General features: G+C 38.5%; 1 protein-coding gene across 1 annotated transcript in view; it reads right to left on the reverse strand.

Annotated features, from left to right (window-relative positions):
* nucb2a (nucleobindin 2a) overlaps positions 1-16,826 on the reverse strand; it is a 62,388-nt gene that overhangs the window by 21,764 nt on the left and 23,798 nt on the right. Inside the window, exons 5-8 of the mRNA XM_072272474.1 lie at positions 7,639-7,742; positions 7,256-7,441; positions 3,422-3,512; positions 1,360-1,418 (exon numbers count right to left, since the gene is read on the reverse strand). Coding sequence (XP_072128575.1) covers positions 1,360-1,418; positions 3,422-3,512; positions 7,256-7,441; positions 7,639-7,742 — 440 coding nt within the window. The remainder of the gene's footprint in view (positions 1-1,359; positions 1,419-3,421; positions 3,513-7,255; positions 7,442-7,638; positions 7,743-16,826) is intronic.

Raw genomic sequence — 16,826 nt, forward strand, 5'->3', positions numbered from 1 at the left:
ACTGCTATACCATCATTACAGGTTCTCACCATCTGGCACATGCCCTGTTCTCATTACTACCATCATGGAGGAGCTACAGGAGCCTGAAGACCCATGCTCAAAGCTTTAGGAACAGCTGCTTCACCTCAGATTTCTGATTGAGCACTACCTTGCTATTCCTCCTTTACACTATTTATTCTAACTCAGTGATTCTTAGGTCTGTACTGCAACTGTACTGTTACAACAAAACGACAAATTTCACAATGTATGTCAGTGATAATGCTCCTAATTCTGATCACCTTGTTGACCACCAACACGTACAGTTCCAGGCTGTGTGTTTAGCCCCTTGCTCTGCTCACTATACACACAAACAGAGCTCCAATGCCATCTTCAAATTTGCTGTTTCTACTATGCTTAAGACAAATCACAGGTGAGATAGACCACCTAGTTGAGTGGTATGGCAAAGACAACCTCTCACTCAACCTCAGCAAAGCTGAAGAGCTGATTGTTGACTTCAATCTACATTTGGGCATCAGTTGTGGAGAGTCAAAAGCTTTAAATTCCTGGGTGTTAACGTATCAGGTGTTCAATGATAAACTGGGCCCAGCACATAAATACCATCATAAGGAAAAGCAAGCCAGTGTCTTTACTTCCATAGGAGCTGATGAAGATTCAGTTTATCATTGAACACTGACAAACTTCTGCAGATGTACTATTGAAAGTATCCTGTGTAGTTGCATCATGCTCTGGTACAGCAATTCAATTGCACAGGGATGCAAGAAGCTGCAGGAGGAAGTGAGCTCTGTCCAATATATCACAGACACATCCCTACCACCCTCTCCCCTACCCCCCATGGGTAACAACAGAAGAAGGCACTGCCTCAGGAAGGCAACGCTGATCATCACCACAATCCGGCCCATGCAGCTTTGCAGCTACCATTGGTGAGGAGGTACAAAAACCTGAAGACCCACACCGTCAGATTCCAGAACAGCTAGTTCTCTTCAACCACTGTATTCTTGAACCAACTGGCAAAAGCTGAATCACTCCAGCTTCGCAACCCTTTGACAACTTAGAACAAAAATGGACCTTGCTGTCTTTTTTTGTCCTTGTGCATTCTGTTAAAAATGATTCATAAAATCAGTTTAAGTTTTTTTTTAAATTAATGCTACTTTTATGTTATGTTGCTGCAAGTTTTGCATTGCACCTGTACCTACGTGTACTTGTGCATATAAACAGGAAAATTGATTTATCCTTCAAACACAAAAACCCCCATTCCAGCTGTGAATATTGTTCTGAATGTGCTCAACATCAAAATTTAATGTTATATTTTAATGCAGACACTGGAGCAAATTTTCCAAAAAGCAGAATATTGGTTAATACCTCTTTAGTAAATAATGCTTCCATCTCCTGCTCATCCAAGAATCCATCACCATTAGTATCTGAGAGAGGAAAAACTTACTGCAGTTAATTCTTTAATGAGTACACTACACAAGCAGAAACATGTGAACTGTCCCTATTCCTCCCTTCAAGCTATTGTTTATAGCACATGAACCCTAACATTATTTAATACTGGAATTAACACTTATGTGGCAGAAGAACCCAGGTGGGTAATCACTGTACATGTTGTAGCTAGTACACACTGCAGCCACTATGTTTTGGTGGAGAGAGTGGATTTCTTTTTCTTTAAAAGAGTGATAATGGAATATCAATCAAGTAGACTGCCTCATCCTGGATAACATCAACTTCCTAACTGCTTTTGGAGCTGCATTCTTCCAAACAAATGGAGAAAATTCTGTCATGCAGTTGGTGGTATGGCTTTGTGGTAACAGGTGATGAGTCACTCGCCACAGGATACCTCAGTCTCTGTCCTGCCGGTCCAACTACAGTAATAATGTGGCTGATCACACTGACCATTTCCACGATCCATGAGTTTTGAGACTTACAAAAGTGAAAGGCCACCCAGAGTACAAAGGGCCCGGATGAGGGAGGTGCAATACTGGATCTGCCCTTGGGAGCAAGGTAGGCCATGTTACTGAAGTGGCTTTTGGAGAGCACCCCAGGTCCAGTGGCCACAATTCTATTAGCTTTGAAATACAGTAGTTCGGGAAAAAGATAGAACTTGGAACTGGAGCAGTGCCAAGATGAGACACACTTAAAAGAGGCCTGAAAAGTAACTTGTTTACCCAGAGGGTAGTGTGTACCTGGAGTGAGCTGCTGGAAGAAGTGGCCGAGGCAGATACAATTGCAACATTTAGGAGGTACTTGAATCATTAGATAGAGTGGAGAGACTTTGAGGGTTATGGACCGAACACGAAAAAATTGGACTACCTAGAAGAATGCTGTGGTCAGCATGGATTGGTTGGGCAAAAGGGACTGTTCCCGTGCTGAATTGCTCTAAGACATGAGTTTTTCCAAAGGCATTTGAATTGACACTCAGCAAATGTTGCCTTGATGTTACTTGCAGTCAGTCTTGCCCCATCCATGGAAGCCAATTTTCCTTTCCATGTTTGAATCCATGCTATGAAGTATACAGTACACCAGAAACAGGAAAGTCTTGAAGTCTCTTCTGATAATATTGTAAACAATGTCCTCTATCACTTTGCTATGATTGAGAGTAGGCAAATTAGACACTAATTAGCCAGAATGGATTTGTTTTGCTTATGAACAGGACAACTCAGTAATTTTCCACATTGCTGGGTGGAGACTACCTTCAAGAGGACCACAACCTTGTCATAAGCTTTGAAGGCTTGCATACCTCAATGACCCAAAGAGCTATATTGGCTGAAGTCAGGGCAATATGCCTTGGTTCCTGGCAGGGTCACCCATACAAAAAAAAAAGTCAAAGGATAGAGGTCAGACTAACAGTGGTCTACCAGTCCTCCAGGTTTGGGAGTTCAGCTCAGGGCTAACAACCCTGACAAGTCAAAAAAAAAAGTTAGAGAACAGGAATGAAGTATTCTTCTAAATGTGTGTTTTAAGGTACCTGGCCAAGGACAGACAAAGATGGAGGACTTTCATTACTGCCGTAAACAACACTGGCATAGCAGGTAGTTAAGAAGAAAAGGATAGATACTAGTTGTAACTGTACTGGGGTACCTTAGCTAGAAAGGCAACCAGTTTTGGAGCACAGATCTTCTTCATTATAGCCAGGTTTTATCTGAGGAGCACAACTTTTGCTTTAACTTGCGTTTAACTATTGCGCTGAACCAATTTGGCTGAAGGTTGGTCTTGGAAGTTGTCGGAATCTCAGAAGGACCTACTTCGCACCCAGGCTTCACGTAAATAACCCTGCCTTGCACCATCAGAATTCCCAAGGATTAAAATAAAATGCTGATCTTGCACAAAAACTGCACCCAGATCAAACAAAACACATTTTAACTGCTTAGTGCTCTCATTAATATCAAGCTATGATACATTAAACTAAGTGATTGACCAATTTTACCATGCAGCTTGAAGAAAGTCTTTGGTTCAAAGTCATCAGGATCAAGGCCATCAGTCTCCTCCCAAACTTCTTTCAACTGATCCTTGCTTCCCTGCAAAGAAACATGATGGACAAAACATTTAAATTTCAGTGCTAACATTGCACACTGCATCAAATGAAAATCACAGTCAATAACCACCAAATTCTATTCACACCTGGGTCTATTTCCATTCTGCACATGCAAGGCTTTGAGAACAGTCAAATAGCTTAAAGCAGAGGACTGGCGTGTTTGTAGGAGGGAACATGGAAAAGCACAAGAACATTATCACATTTGGCAGGAAGATACTATCTCACAATGCTGTTATGATCTCATACCTTTAAGAAACATAAAATGTACATAGTGCAGAGTACATGTAATTACAAGTTTGAAGGAAAAGTGAGGGAGTCCAGGCAATTTGGCTAGCTGCAGTAAAGACCAGGTTTAATAGGTTCATAGATTGCTGTAAAGGGGAAGACCCAAGTATGTAAAGATGGAAAATGTGAGGATTAAAACATGCAAATTAAAATAAAAAATAGTTAATTGGGAACTAGCACAATTTAAGAGAAGCAATGTAAAACAGCCAAGGAAAAATGAGTGACATCATCAACAAATTAGGGAAGCAACATTGTATAACCACCGATTTTGAAAGTATTGACAAGACACCAGCAGCAGACCTGATAGAGGTTTATTTTCACATTCAATTCACTATATACAACATAAAGATAACTATAAATCACAAACATTCCAAATCATGAATAGAAGTTTATGAAGACCCTGTGTAATTATTACAAAGCAAAATCTGAAAGAAACACAAAGTGCTGGAGGAACTCAGCAGATCAGGCAGCATTTATGCAGAGGAATAAACGGCCAGCATTTCTGGCCCAGAACCTTCTATCAGGACTGAAGAGGAAGGGGGAAGAAGTTGGGGGGGGGGGGGGGGAGGACTCTGCTAAGCTAACCTTCCCTGCATTCTGTTTTTTTCCACGGGATTGCTCTCTACACAATTCCCTTGTCCACATGTCCCTCCCTGCTGATCTTGCAGGCATAACAAGTGCTACACCAGCCCCTACACCTCCACCTTCACCACTATATTGACCCCAAACCATCCTTCTAGGTGAGGCGACACTTCACTTGCAGGTCTGTTGGGGTCATCTACTGCATCCGGTGCTCCCAGTGCAGTCTCCTCTACAGCAGCGAGGGCTAACTTAGGTTGGGCAAAAACAGCTTTGTTGAGCATCTTCATTCCATCAGCCACAAAAGGTAGGTTTTCTCAGTGGCCACCCATTTCCCATTCCGACATGACAGATACATGGCCTCCTCTACTACCATGATTAGGCTATTGTCAGGCTGGAGGAACAATGCCTCTTAGTTTCGGCAACCTTCAACTTCTGGTAATTCTCCCCTCTCTTTTTCCATTTCCCATTCTCGCTCCCCTCTTACACTCATCTGCCTAGCCTATCACCTCCCTCTGGTGCCCCTCCTGCCCTTTCTTCTCTGGTAAGCTCTCCTCCATCAGATTTCTTCTTCTTCAGCCCTTTACTCTTTCTACCCATCATCTCCCAGCTACTTATTCCCCCCCCAACCCACCTTCCTTCCCCCTCACTTAATCTCACCCATCACCTGCCAGCTTGTACTTCTTCCTCTTTCCCCACCTTTTTATTCTGGCTTCTGCCCCCTTTCTCCCCAGTCCTGAAAAAAGCTCTCAGCCGAAACATCGGCTGCTTATTGCTCTCCGTAGATGGTGCTTGACCTGTCAAGCTCCTCCAGGACTTTGTGTACTGCTCAAGATTTTGAGCATCCGTGGAATCTCTTGTATTTATGATCTAAAAGAAACATCACAATGAGCAAGATAAAATCAGCCAGAAAAGAGCATTTCTAGGCCAATGGTGAAAATAAATAGAGCAAGGCAGCTATAATTTTTGTTAAAATAGAGTAGAGCAGGGAATTTTAAAACTGAGGTGGACTGCTATTAATATTGAGTTATCCTATTTCTGTAGTAATACAATGCCTTCATTCAAAAAAAATCCAAGGGCGGTATTAACTTGCGATAAATAAACTAAATAATCAGGATTACAAATTGTTCTGAAAGAAAATGAACAAATGTTTGCCAATTGCTCCATAATTGAAAAAGATAGAATGTGGAAAGGAAAGCTGTGTCACCATAGTTCAAGTTAACAGAACGTGTTGGAAAAAGGTAACAAAGCCAACAAGGACTCACGTAGATTGTTAAGAGAAATAAAAACACATCCATCACACAAATAAGGATACTCTGTAAACCTGGCAACAGTGGCAAGGAGGTACAGAAAAAAAGTATGAACACAAATTAGTGAAGTGATTAACTAACATTAGATAACCACATGGAAAATGTCGACGACTTTTAAATTAATACACTCACTCTGCTCCAACACTGGATCCTTCAGCAGAAGTTTACAAAATTGCAGTAATTTCCCAACACTTACAGGCAGAGGCATCTATTCAATGCCAAACACGTTGCAAACCATTCCAAAACACAAACAATTGTGGGGCAGGGGGTGGGGGGTGAAGAAGAGAACGTGCCAATCTGATTATCCACTGCCTGCACATCTACAAAACAAACATCCTGGGCAATGGCCTTTACATTTAGTGGAAAGTACCACATAATAATACTGATATTAGAAGATTCACAAATCACTCGCCCTTTCTATGGAACTTTTAACTGCAACTCAATTTCACAACTTCAAAATAAAATCCAAGTTAAGATCATACAAAAGTACAGCAAAGAAATAGGCCCTTTGGCCCACCTAGTCCATGCCAAACCATTTCAACTACCTAATCCCATCGACCTCCATACCTCTACCATTCAGGCACCTATCCAAACTTCGCTTAAACATTGAAATCAAGCTTACATGCATCACTCTCATGACCCTCTGAGTGAAGAAGTTTCCCCTCATGATCCCCTTAAACTTTTCACCTTTCACCTTTAACCCATGACCTCTGTAGTCCCAACGAACTGCAGTGGAAAAAGCCTGCTTGCATTTACCCTATCTATACCTCTTATAATTTTGTGTAACTATCAAATCTCCTCCCAATCTCCTCCATTCTAATGAATAAAATTCTAACCTATTCAATCGTTGTTTATAATTCAGATCCTCCAGACCCAGCAACATCCTTGTAAATTTTTTCTATATACTCTGTCAATCTTATTTACATCTTTCTGACGATTAGTGACCAAAACGGCAGACAATACTCCAAATTAGGCCTCACCAACTTCTCAAATAATTTCAACATAGCATCCCATCTCCTGTACTCAGTACATTGATTTATGAAGGCCAATGTGCTCAAAGCTTTCTTTATGATCCTATCTAACTGTGACACCATTTTCAATGAATTATGGACCTGAATTCCCATATTCCCCTGTTCTACCACACTCCACAGGTTATCTAATGTTAGTTAATCACTTCACTAATTTGTGTTCATACTTTTTTTCTGCACCTCCTTGCCACTGTTGCCAGGTTTACAGAGTGTCCTTATTTGTGTGATGGATGTGTTTTTATTTCTTTTATCCATCTATGTGAGTCCTTGTTGGCTTTGTTACCTTTTTCTAACACGATCTGTTAACTTGAACTATGGTTACACAGCTTTCCTTTCCACATTCTATCTTTTTCAATTATGGAGCATTTTGCAAACATTCGTTCATTTTCTTTTAGAACAATTTGCAATCCTGGTTATTTGAGTTTTTTTTTTAAATCGCAAGTTAATATTGCCCTTAGATTTTTTTTTGACCACTGAAGTGATATATTTCAGCTCTCCTTTCACTTGAATTATGTTTCCCTTACCGGATGATTAATTTTTGGGTGATCTATGTGTTTCTTTCTCATTTCTTCATATCGTGCCTCTTCCTCCTTCCTCTTTTCTTCATCCAGTGTTTTCAAATACTCCCGTCTTTCATGTTCTTTCAACATCTCATATCGTTTAAATTCTTCGTGTCGCTCTTTGTCATAATTTTCCAGATCTTTGGTGGCCTGCATGCAGCAAAAACAAATCAAACTAACTTATTTTGCACTAAATCTTGTCAATTTCATCAGAAACCCCAAAATTCCTGATGAAATTGACAATGTATTCGAAAGCACATACAGGATCATTAACATAGAGGCATTGTCAAAATGTTTTTAATAATGAGATTTGCAGTTGATATTGCATTCTTTGTGTAGCTACTTACAGTCTTAATCAATAATTCCAGATCCTCCGGCTCAAAGCTATGAGGGTTTTGGTGATTGAGGTGCTCGAATTGCTTCAGTAGAGCATGATGATCTATTCCTGCATCTGAAAGATTATGAAAAATGTTAGCTTGATGTGCAGAATATAATGATTTAAATCAAAAAGGATACATTGGGCAATTGATAGGAACATTTTCTCTGAAATACAAAATAATGCCCACTTACAGATTACAAAGCTGGATCCAGCTCAGCCCATCTGGCTCACACACAACAGCACTAGAAAGCATCATTGCCCTGCAATGTTCAAGTTAATTATCCTCTGACTATACAAATATACAACCAAACGAAACAACATTCCCCCAGACCATGGTACTCCCACAAAACATATCACACACAGCTCATAAAATAACATTACCACAAATAAGTTAATAATATATAGTTCAAATTGCATAGGTGCAGCACAAGTAAACAGTAAACAGCTTGCTGTCCTGGTGATAAGATCTTGATAGTGGCAGGACATTCATTAGTCTCACAGCCTGAGGGAAGAAATCATTGCCCAATTCGGCAGTCCTAGTCCTGATGTTCCTGTACCTCCTTCCTGTTTGTAGTGGGTCAAAGAGATTGTGGGATGGGTAGTAGGAATCCTTAACAATGCTTTAAGCCTTTTGTATACACCACTTCCAGTAAATATCACAAATAGGTTGGAGGGAGACCTTGGTGATCCTCTTGGTGATTTGGACTGTCCACCGTAGGAGCTCGTGGTCCAATGCCTTGCAGCTTCCATTCCACAGAGTGATACAGTCAGACAGGTGATTCTCAATGGTGCTTCTGTAGAGAGTTTTTAGAATAGGGGCAGGAAGACTTGCCCACCTCAATCCTCTCAAAGTATAGATGGTGCTGTGCCTTCCTGACAAATGAGGTGGTGTTGTGGGGCCAGGTTGGATTGTCCATTATGTACACACCAAGGAACTTTGTGCTCTTTACTCTCTCTCGACAGCAGAGCCACTGATGTGCAATGGAGAGTGGTCAACCTGTGCTTTTCTGAAGTCCACAATCATCTCTTTTGTCTTGTGCCTGTTGAGACTCAGGTTGTTGCTTTCACACCAACTTGAACAGCAATAGGTTGAGCATAAAGCCACGGGGGCATCAGTGCCAAGTATAATGGAGCTTGAGATGATGCTGTGATTTGGACAGGCTAAGGTCTTTCCTTGAAGAAGTTCAAGACCCAGCTACAGAGAAGGGTGTTGAGAAGCATTAGGCCATTTGGCCCATCAGATCTGTGCTGCCATTCCATCATGGCTGATTTATTATCCCATTCTCCTGTCTTTTCCCTGAAACCTTTGACTCTCTGACTAATCAAGAACCTATCACCTGGCACATTAAATATGCTCAATGATTCAGCCTCCACAGCTTCTATAGCAATGAATTCCAGAAATGCTCTACACCATGGAGAAAGAAATTTTTGTCTATCTTGCCTGTTAGTGCTTCAAAGATTTCCTCTCAAGGAAACCACGCTGACATTGGCCATTTTAGGAGGTACCTCCAATACCCTGAAACCTCATCTTTAATAATGGATTCCAACATCTTCCCAACCACAGAGGGAACTATAATTTCCTGTGTTTTGCCTCCTGCCCTTCCTAAAGAGTTGTGTAAAATTTGCAGTTCAGTGATCCTTAAAAGATCATTACAAATATGAGAAAGTCGACAGAAGCTGGAAATCCAAAGCAACACACACTCAAAGTGCTGGAGGAATTCAGCAGGTCAGTCAGCATCCATGGAACTGAATAAACAGTCCATGTTTCAGGCCAAGACCCTTCTTCAGGACTGGAAAGGAAGGGAGAATATGCCAGAAGGTGATAGGTGAAGCCAGATGGGTAGGAAAGGAGTTGATAGTAGAAGAAACTGTACCAGAGAAGAAAGGGAAGAAGGGGTCCTAGGGGGATGTGATAGGCAGGTAAGAGGCCAGAGTGGGGAATAGAAGAGGGGAGGGAAAGGATTTCTTTTTTAACCAGAAGGAGAAATTGATATTTATGCCATCAGGTTGGAAGCTACCCAGATGGAATATGAAGTGTTGCTCCTCCACCCTGAGAGTGGCCTCATCTTGGCACCAGAGGAGGCCTTGGACAGGCACATTGGAACAAGAATGGGAAGTAGAATTAAAATGTTTGGCCACCAGGAAGTTCCACTTTTGGCAGATGAAGCAGAGGTTCTCAACAAAGCGGTCCCACAACTTACGGTGGATCTCAACAATGCAGAGAAGGCCACATCGGGAGCACCGGACACAATAGATGACCCCAGCAGATTCGCAAGGACTGTTTAGGACCCTGAATGGAGGTGAGGGATGAGATGAATGGGCACGTGTAGCACTTTGGCTCACCAACTTTCCACAGAGATCGCTCCCTCCGTGATTCCCTTGCCCATTCATTTCCCCCACCTCCCAATAACTTCCCTCCTGGCACTTATCCCTGCAAGCACCCAAAGAATTCTCTCCCCCTTCCCTCTTATTCTATTCCCCTCTGTGGCCTCTTACCTCCTCTCACCTGCCTATCATCTCCCCTGGGTCCTCTCCTCCTTCCCTTTCTCCTATGGGTCAGTCCACTCTCCTCTCCCATCAGATTTCTTCCTCTCCAACCCTTTATCTTTCCTACCTACCTGACTTCACCTATCACCTTCCAGCTATCTTTTTCCCCTCCTCCCACTTTTTTTTTTTTTTACTCTGGCATCTTCCCTTCTCTTCCAGTCCTGAAGAAGGGTCTTTTTCCTAAATGTTGACTGTTTATTCATTTCCATAGACGCTACCTGGCCTACCGAGTTCCTCCAGCATTTTGTGTGTGTCACTACTAATGCTTCCACAATCTATTCAGCTACCTCTTTCAGTACCCTGGGGCGTAGTCCATATGTTCCAGGTGACTAATCTACCTTTAGACCTTCCATGTACCTATGAGAAACTCAACTATTGTGCTGAGCATCAGTATTTAACCGAGTTATCTGCAAAACTTTGGCTTTTTAGTGCAAGTGGTTTTTGAATGGTTCTGCTACACTGTAGGCAATAATACAGCAATCTGATGGGTCTGTGACAAGCAACACTGGTGCATGGTCTGTTGAATGTTTCGTGCATCTTCTGTCTTTTATCAGACCTCCAGTCTCTGCATTTTTCTTAAAAATAGAGAAATCTGTTTGGTTTGTGTCTACTAAATGTAATACTCTGGTTAAAATTTCTACTGCTAGGCTGTAAGGCATTTTTATTTCAGCAGGTTTCTGCAAAAATCAGTATGCCCTGCTAGTAAGAGTGTTTTGGCTTCAGCTAAAGACAAGGTGCCATGTTGCCCAACTTAGGAATGTTGTGTCAGCCAATCATGACTGTCCGAGAACATGTTGTAACTTTCTGCCCAGTGGAATGCGAGAGAAAATTCTAGAGAGCTGGGTGGGATATGATTTCTGGTCTCAGGGCAGTAGTCTGGTTTGGGTTCTTCTGGTGGGAGCTGCGGTGCGGGGCACAAGGGAACGCTGCCTGAAAGAGAGACTCCTTTGCAAGAAGTGCTTTGTGTGCAGATGAATGGTTCTAAGCAGGAAGTTGCAATGCTCCTGAGTTAGCCAGTTCATTCGAGATGGTCTCTTGACTGGGGAAGCTCGAACTGTGACTGGTAAAATATAAATATATTTTATAATTTTATGCCAGTGTATGATCTGTCATTTCCTGGCGAACATTTTTTTTTGTAATATAATTTTTATTGAATTTTCAAAAAGAATACATGAAAAGATAGAATCTACCCTCCCCCCTCCCCTTAACCCTCCCCCCCCATATATAGTCCTACCTAAAAAGAAAGAAAGAGAAAAAAAAAGAAGAGCCGCCTGGGTATTGGAAGGTTTCCACATGCTCCATGGAATTCAAAATAAATTTAGTACATTTATTTATTCCTTTCCCCAAGTGACCAAAGTCTTTATCGGAGCACTTAAATATGCCATCCTATCTTTTGTAAATAAGGGCGCCAAATATTCAAAAATGTTACATATTTATCTCTTAAATTATAAGTAATTTTTTTGAGTGGAATAGAACTAGCCATTTCATTATTCCAACGATCCATACTTAAATACGAATCAGATTTCCAAGTAACTGCTATAGTCTTCTTAGCTACTGCCAATGCAATTTTTATAAATTCTTTCTGTTATTTATTCAATTTAAGTTTCGGTTTTATCCCTTCAATATCACCTAATAAAAATAATACAGGGTTATGTGGAAGTTGAGTTCCAGTAATTTGTTCCAATAAGATTCTTAAATTTATCCAAAAGGGTTGAATTTTAAAACAAGACCAAGTAGAATGTAAAAAAGTACCAATTTCTTGATTACACCGAAAACATTTATCAGATAGATTTGAATTTAATCTATTTATTTTTTGCGGTGTAATATATAATTGGTGTAAAAAATTATATTGTACTAATCTAAGTCGAACATTTATTGTATTTGTCATACTGTCAAGACAAAGTCTTAACCAATTTGTTTCATCGATATTAATATTCAGATCTGTTTCCCATTTTTGCTTTGACTTATGGGTTCCTTGTTTAATTGTCTGTTCTTGAATCAAATTATACATAAAAGAAATAAATTTTTTAATTTTCCCTTTTTGAATTAAAATTTCAATTTCATTAGGTTTTGGCAAAAACATTGTTTGACCCAGCTTACCTTTTAAGTAAACCCTTAATTGAAAGTAACAAAAGAAAGTATTATTAGATATTTTATATTTATCCTTTAATTGTTCAAATGACATCAATATACCTCGTTCAAAACAATCTCCTATAAATTTAATCCCTTTTTGGTACCAATTATATAAAAGTTGATTGTCCATTGTAAAAGGAATAAGTCTGTTTTGGAACAAAGGTCTCCTTGCGAATAGAGATTTCTGTGTTTCATTATCAACATTTATCTTATTCCATAGATCAATCAAATGTGTTAATATAGGAGATTCTTTCTTTTCCCGTATCAATTTAGATTCCCACTTATATATAAAATCTTCAGGTCTATTTTCTCCTATCTTGTCTAGTTCTATTTTAATCCATGCTGGTTTTCGATCATCGAAGAAAGATGCAATAAATCTAAGTTGATTTGCCTTATAATAGTTTTTAAAGTTTGGAAGTTGTAATCCTCCTAACCCAAATTTACATGTCAATTTTTCCAATGATATTCTTGACATTTTACCTTTCCAAAGAAATTTTCTCACACATTTATTTAACTCTTCAAAAAATTTCTGTGGCAATTGTATTGGTAATGTTTGAAACAAATACTGTAGTCTAGGAAATATATTCATTTTTACAACATTGGCTCTACCTACTAATGTTATTGGTAATATCATCCATTAGTCAAGATCTTCTTGAATTTTTTTCAATAGTGGTAAATAATTAAATTTATATAAATTCTTTACATCATTATCAAGTCTTATACCTAAATACTTTATACCATTCACCGGCCATCTAAATTGGGTTACTAATCGACATTGACTACAGTCTCCTTTAGTAAGAGGTAAAATTTCACTTTTATCCCAATTTATTTTGTAACCTGATACCTTCCCATATTCATCCAATCTAGAAGATAATTTATGTAACGAATGTTGTGGGTTTGTTAAATAGATCAAAACATCATCGGCAAAAAGATTAATTTTATATTCCTCCTGATTAACTCTAAAACCCATAATATCTGGATCAATTCTAATTAGTTCCGCTAATGGCTCTATCGCCAATACAAATAAAGCAGGTGATAGTGGACAACCTTGTCTAGTTGACCTTTTTAACTGGAATGGTGTAGAAATTTGAGAGTTTGTCACTACTTTAGCTTTAGGGTTAGAATTTTAAGTTTTAATCCAATTTATAAAAGATGTTCCTAACCCATATTTTTCTAGTACTTTAAATAAAAAATCCCATTCTAATCTATCAAATGCTTCTTCTGCATCCAAAGCTACTACTATACTTTTCTCATCCCTTTTTTGTGCCAAATGAATTATACTGAGTAGCCGGGTTACATTAACTGCCAATTGTCTATTTTTAATAAGTCCTGTTTGATCCATATGTATTAATTTTGGTAAATATTTAGATAATCTATTCGATAAAATTTTTGCTATTATTTTATAATCCGTATTCAATAAAGAAATAGGCCTGTATGATGCTGGTTTCATAGGATCTCTGTCTTTTTTTGGCAATACTATTACAATCGCTGTTGAAAAAGATTCTGGAAGTTTATGTATTTTTTCTACTTGACGTATTAGTTCCATAAAAAGAGGAGATAATAAATCTTTAAATTTTTTATAAAATTCAGGTGGAAAACCATCTTCTCCTGGAGATTTATTACTTTGGAGTGATCCTAAAGCTTCTTCAACCTCTTTTAATGTAAAAGGCATATCTAATCCCTTCTGTTCTTCCAAATTCAATTTTGGAAGAGAAACTTGTGATAAAAACCTTTCTATCTCATTAACATCATTTTGGGATTCTGATTGATATAATTCAGAATAGAAATTTTTAAAGGTTTCATTTATTTCAAGAGGTTTATAAGATATTTTATTTACCCTTGTTCTAATTGCATTTATTGTTTTGGAAGCTTGTTCTGTTTTCAACTGCCAGGCAAGAATTTTATGTGCTCTCTCACCTAACTCATAATACCTTTGTTTAGTTCTTATAATTGCTTTTTCCGTTCTATATGTCTGAAGCGTATTATATTGTAACTTCTTATTGACAAGTTGTTTTCGTTTTTCTTCTGACATATATCTTTGAGATTCTTTTTCTATTTTTGTAATCTCTTTTTGCAATTGATCTAGTTCTGCCATATATTCTTTCTTAATTTTAGACGTATAACTTATTATCTGGCCCCTAAGATATGCTTTCATCGATCCCATAATATAATTTATCATCCACTGAATGAAAATTTGTATCCAAAAAGAATTGAATCTGCTTTTTCATAAAATCACAAAAATCTTGACGTTTTAATAATGTTGAATTAAATCTCCATCTATAAGCCACTTCTTCCTTATCAGCCATTATTATTGTAATTAATAAAGGGGAATGATCTGATAATATTCTTGCTTTATATTCCATATTTTTCACTCTGTGTTGAATATGCATTGATAATAGAAACAAATCTATCCTTGAGAAAGTTTTATGTCTATGGGAGTAGAACGAATAGTCTCTTTCTTTAGGATTGATTCTTCTCCATATATCAATCAGATTTAAATCCTTCATCAATGATAAAGTTAAATTTACTACCTTCGATTTTATAACAGCCTTGGTTGATCTATCTAAGACTGGATCTAAGCAAAAATTAAAGTCTCCTTCAATTAATATTTTTTCATGCGCATCCGCCAATTTCAGAAAAGCTTCTTGTATGAATTTTGCATCATTTTCGTTTGGTGCATAAATATTCATAAAAGTCCATAGTTCAGAAAAAAGTTGACAATGTATAACCACGTATCTCCCAGCAGAATCCGTTATTACATTTTGTATTCTAATTGGTAACGTTTTATTGATCAAAATTGCTACTCCCCTTGCTTTTGAATTAAATGAAGCCGCAACAACACTACCCACCCTTCTGTTTCCATTAGGTGCGTTTCCTGTAAAAAAGCTAAATCTATCTTCATTTTTTTAATATGTGTTAAGATTCTTTTTCTTTTCACTGGTCCATTAAGCCCGTTAACATTAAAACTCAAAAAATTCAATAAATTAGTCATTATTCTTAACAAAGTTACTCCAATCTAAAACATTATTTATCTTCTCAACTCTCATAGTTCCTTGGGGAATCTCTTTAAACTTCACCATGTTGCTATGTGTCTCCCCCCCAACTTTCCAGGCAGAAAGAAAAAAGATAGAAAAAATACAAAAAAAGAAAAAACAAAATACCCCCCCCACTAATGTTGTGAATGAAAGGATACACAACACTACCCCCCTCCATTTTACGGGTCGTGGCAAAAGCCACGCTTGCACACATGACTAGCGTAGCAATCGATCAGTGCTTCTTCCAGCTCTCCCGCAACAAAAAAAACATTATATATACAAAATTAGTATTACTATTCCCAACTAATATTCCTCCAGTTTTAACCTTTCTTACCCGCCTCGTATAATTAATAATATATTTATACATTCATCCAGCTTCAAAAATCCAACAAGTCCATTCTTTAACCCAATCTTCATCTTCAATCTATCTCGCTCTCCTGGGTTTGTTCTTGTATCTGGTGAATATTCAGAGAATCTCGCACAAACTGCTCTGCTTTCTGGTAGTCATCAAAAAATCTTTTTTCTCCACCAGGCAAAAAAATCTTCAAGGTTGCAGGATAACGCAGTGTAAATTGATAACCATGATCCCATAGGGTTTTTTTCACTGGATTAAATTTCTTCTTTCTCTTCAAAAGTTCGTAACTTATATCAGGGTAGAAAAAAAACTTTGTTCCCTTTAAATATAAATGGCCCTTTTCTATCTTTGGCAGCTCGAGCAGCTGCCTGTAGAATCCTTTCCTTGTCTTGAAATCTTAAGAATTTTATTAAAATCGATCGTGGATATTGGTCATCTTTTGGTTTTGGTCTTAAAGCTCTATGTGCCCGCTCAATTGGTCGAACCTCCTCTTCCATTTGCAAAACATCCGGGATCCATCTTTGAAAAAATTCTATTGGTTTATCTCCCTCCGTACCTTCTTTAAGATCAACAATTTTAATATTATTACGTCTACTAAAATTTTCCAACATGTCCACTTTCTCCAAGAGTCGGTTTCTTTCCGAATTCCAGACAAGCAGGCCATTTTCTGTTTTTTCCACTCTATCATTCATATGCCCCATTGCTCTTTCCATCTTCTGAAGCTTCTTATCCATTTTGTCCTGTCTTGCCATAACTTTATCATAGCACATCTTCGTATCTCTAAGCTCTTCTCTTACTTTTCTTAATTCAGCCGTTAATTGCAATATAGCCTCTCTCATGTCTCTATCATCTCCTTTACTTCCAATCGCTTCCAATTCTTCTTCCTCTTCTTCATCTGTGTTCTCTGCAGAATCTAATTCTGACTCTGAGTCATTTTCAATTGCAGTGGCTGTCGGTTCTTATAGTTTGCATTGTGTCCATTTGCGCATGCGCATTTCCGATGCATTCTTCGAAGAAGCCGTTACCACCGCCATTGCTCCCTGTTCTACTGAAGGAGATCCAACCCGAGTCCGAGGCTCCATCGTT

The sequence above is a fragment of the Mobula birostris genome, chromosome 11 (assembly GCF_030028105.1).
Source record: "Mobula birostris isolate sMobBir1 chromosome 11, sMobBir1.hap1, whole genome shotgun sequence".
NCBI lineage: Eukaryota > Metazoa > Chordata > Chondrichthyes > Myliobatiformes > Myliobatidae > Mobula > Mobula birostris.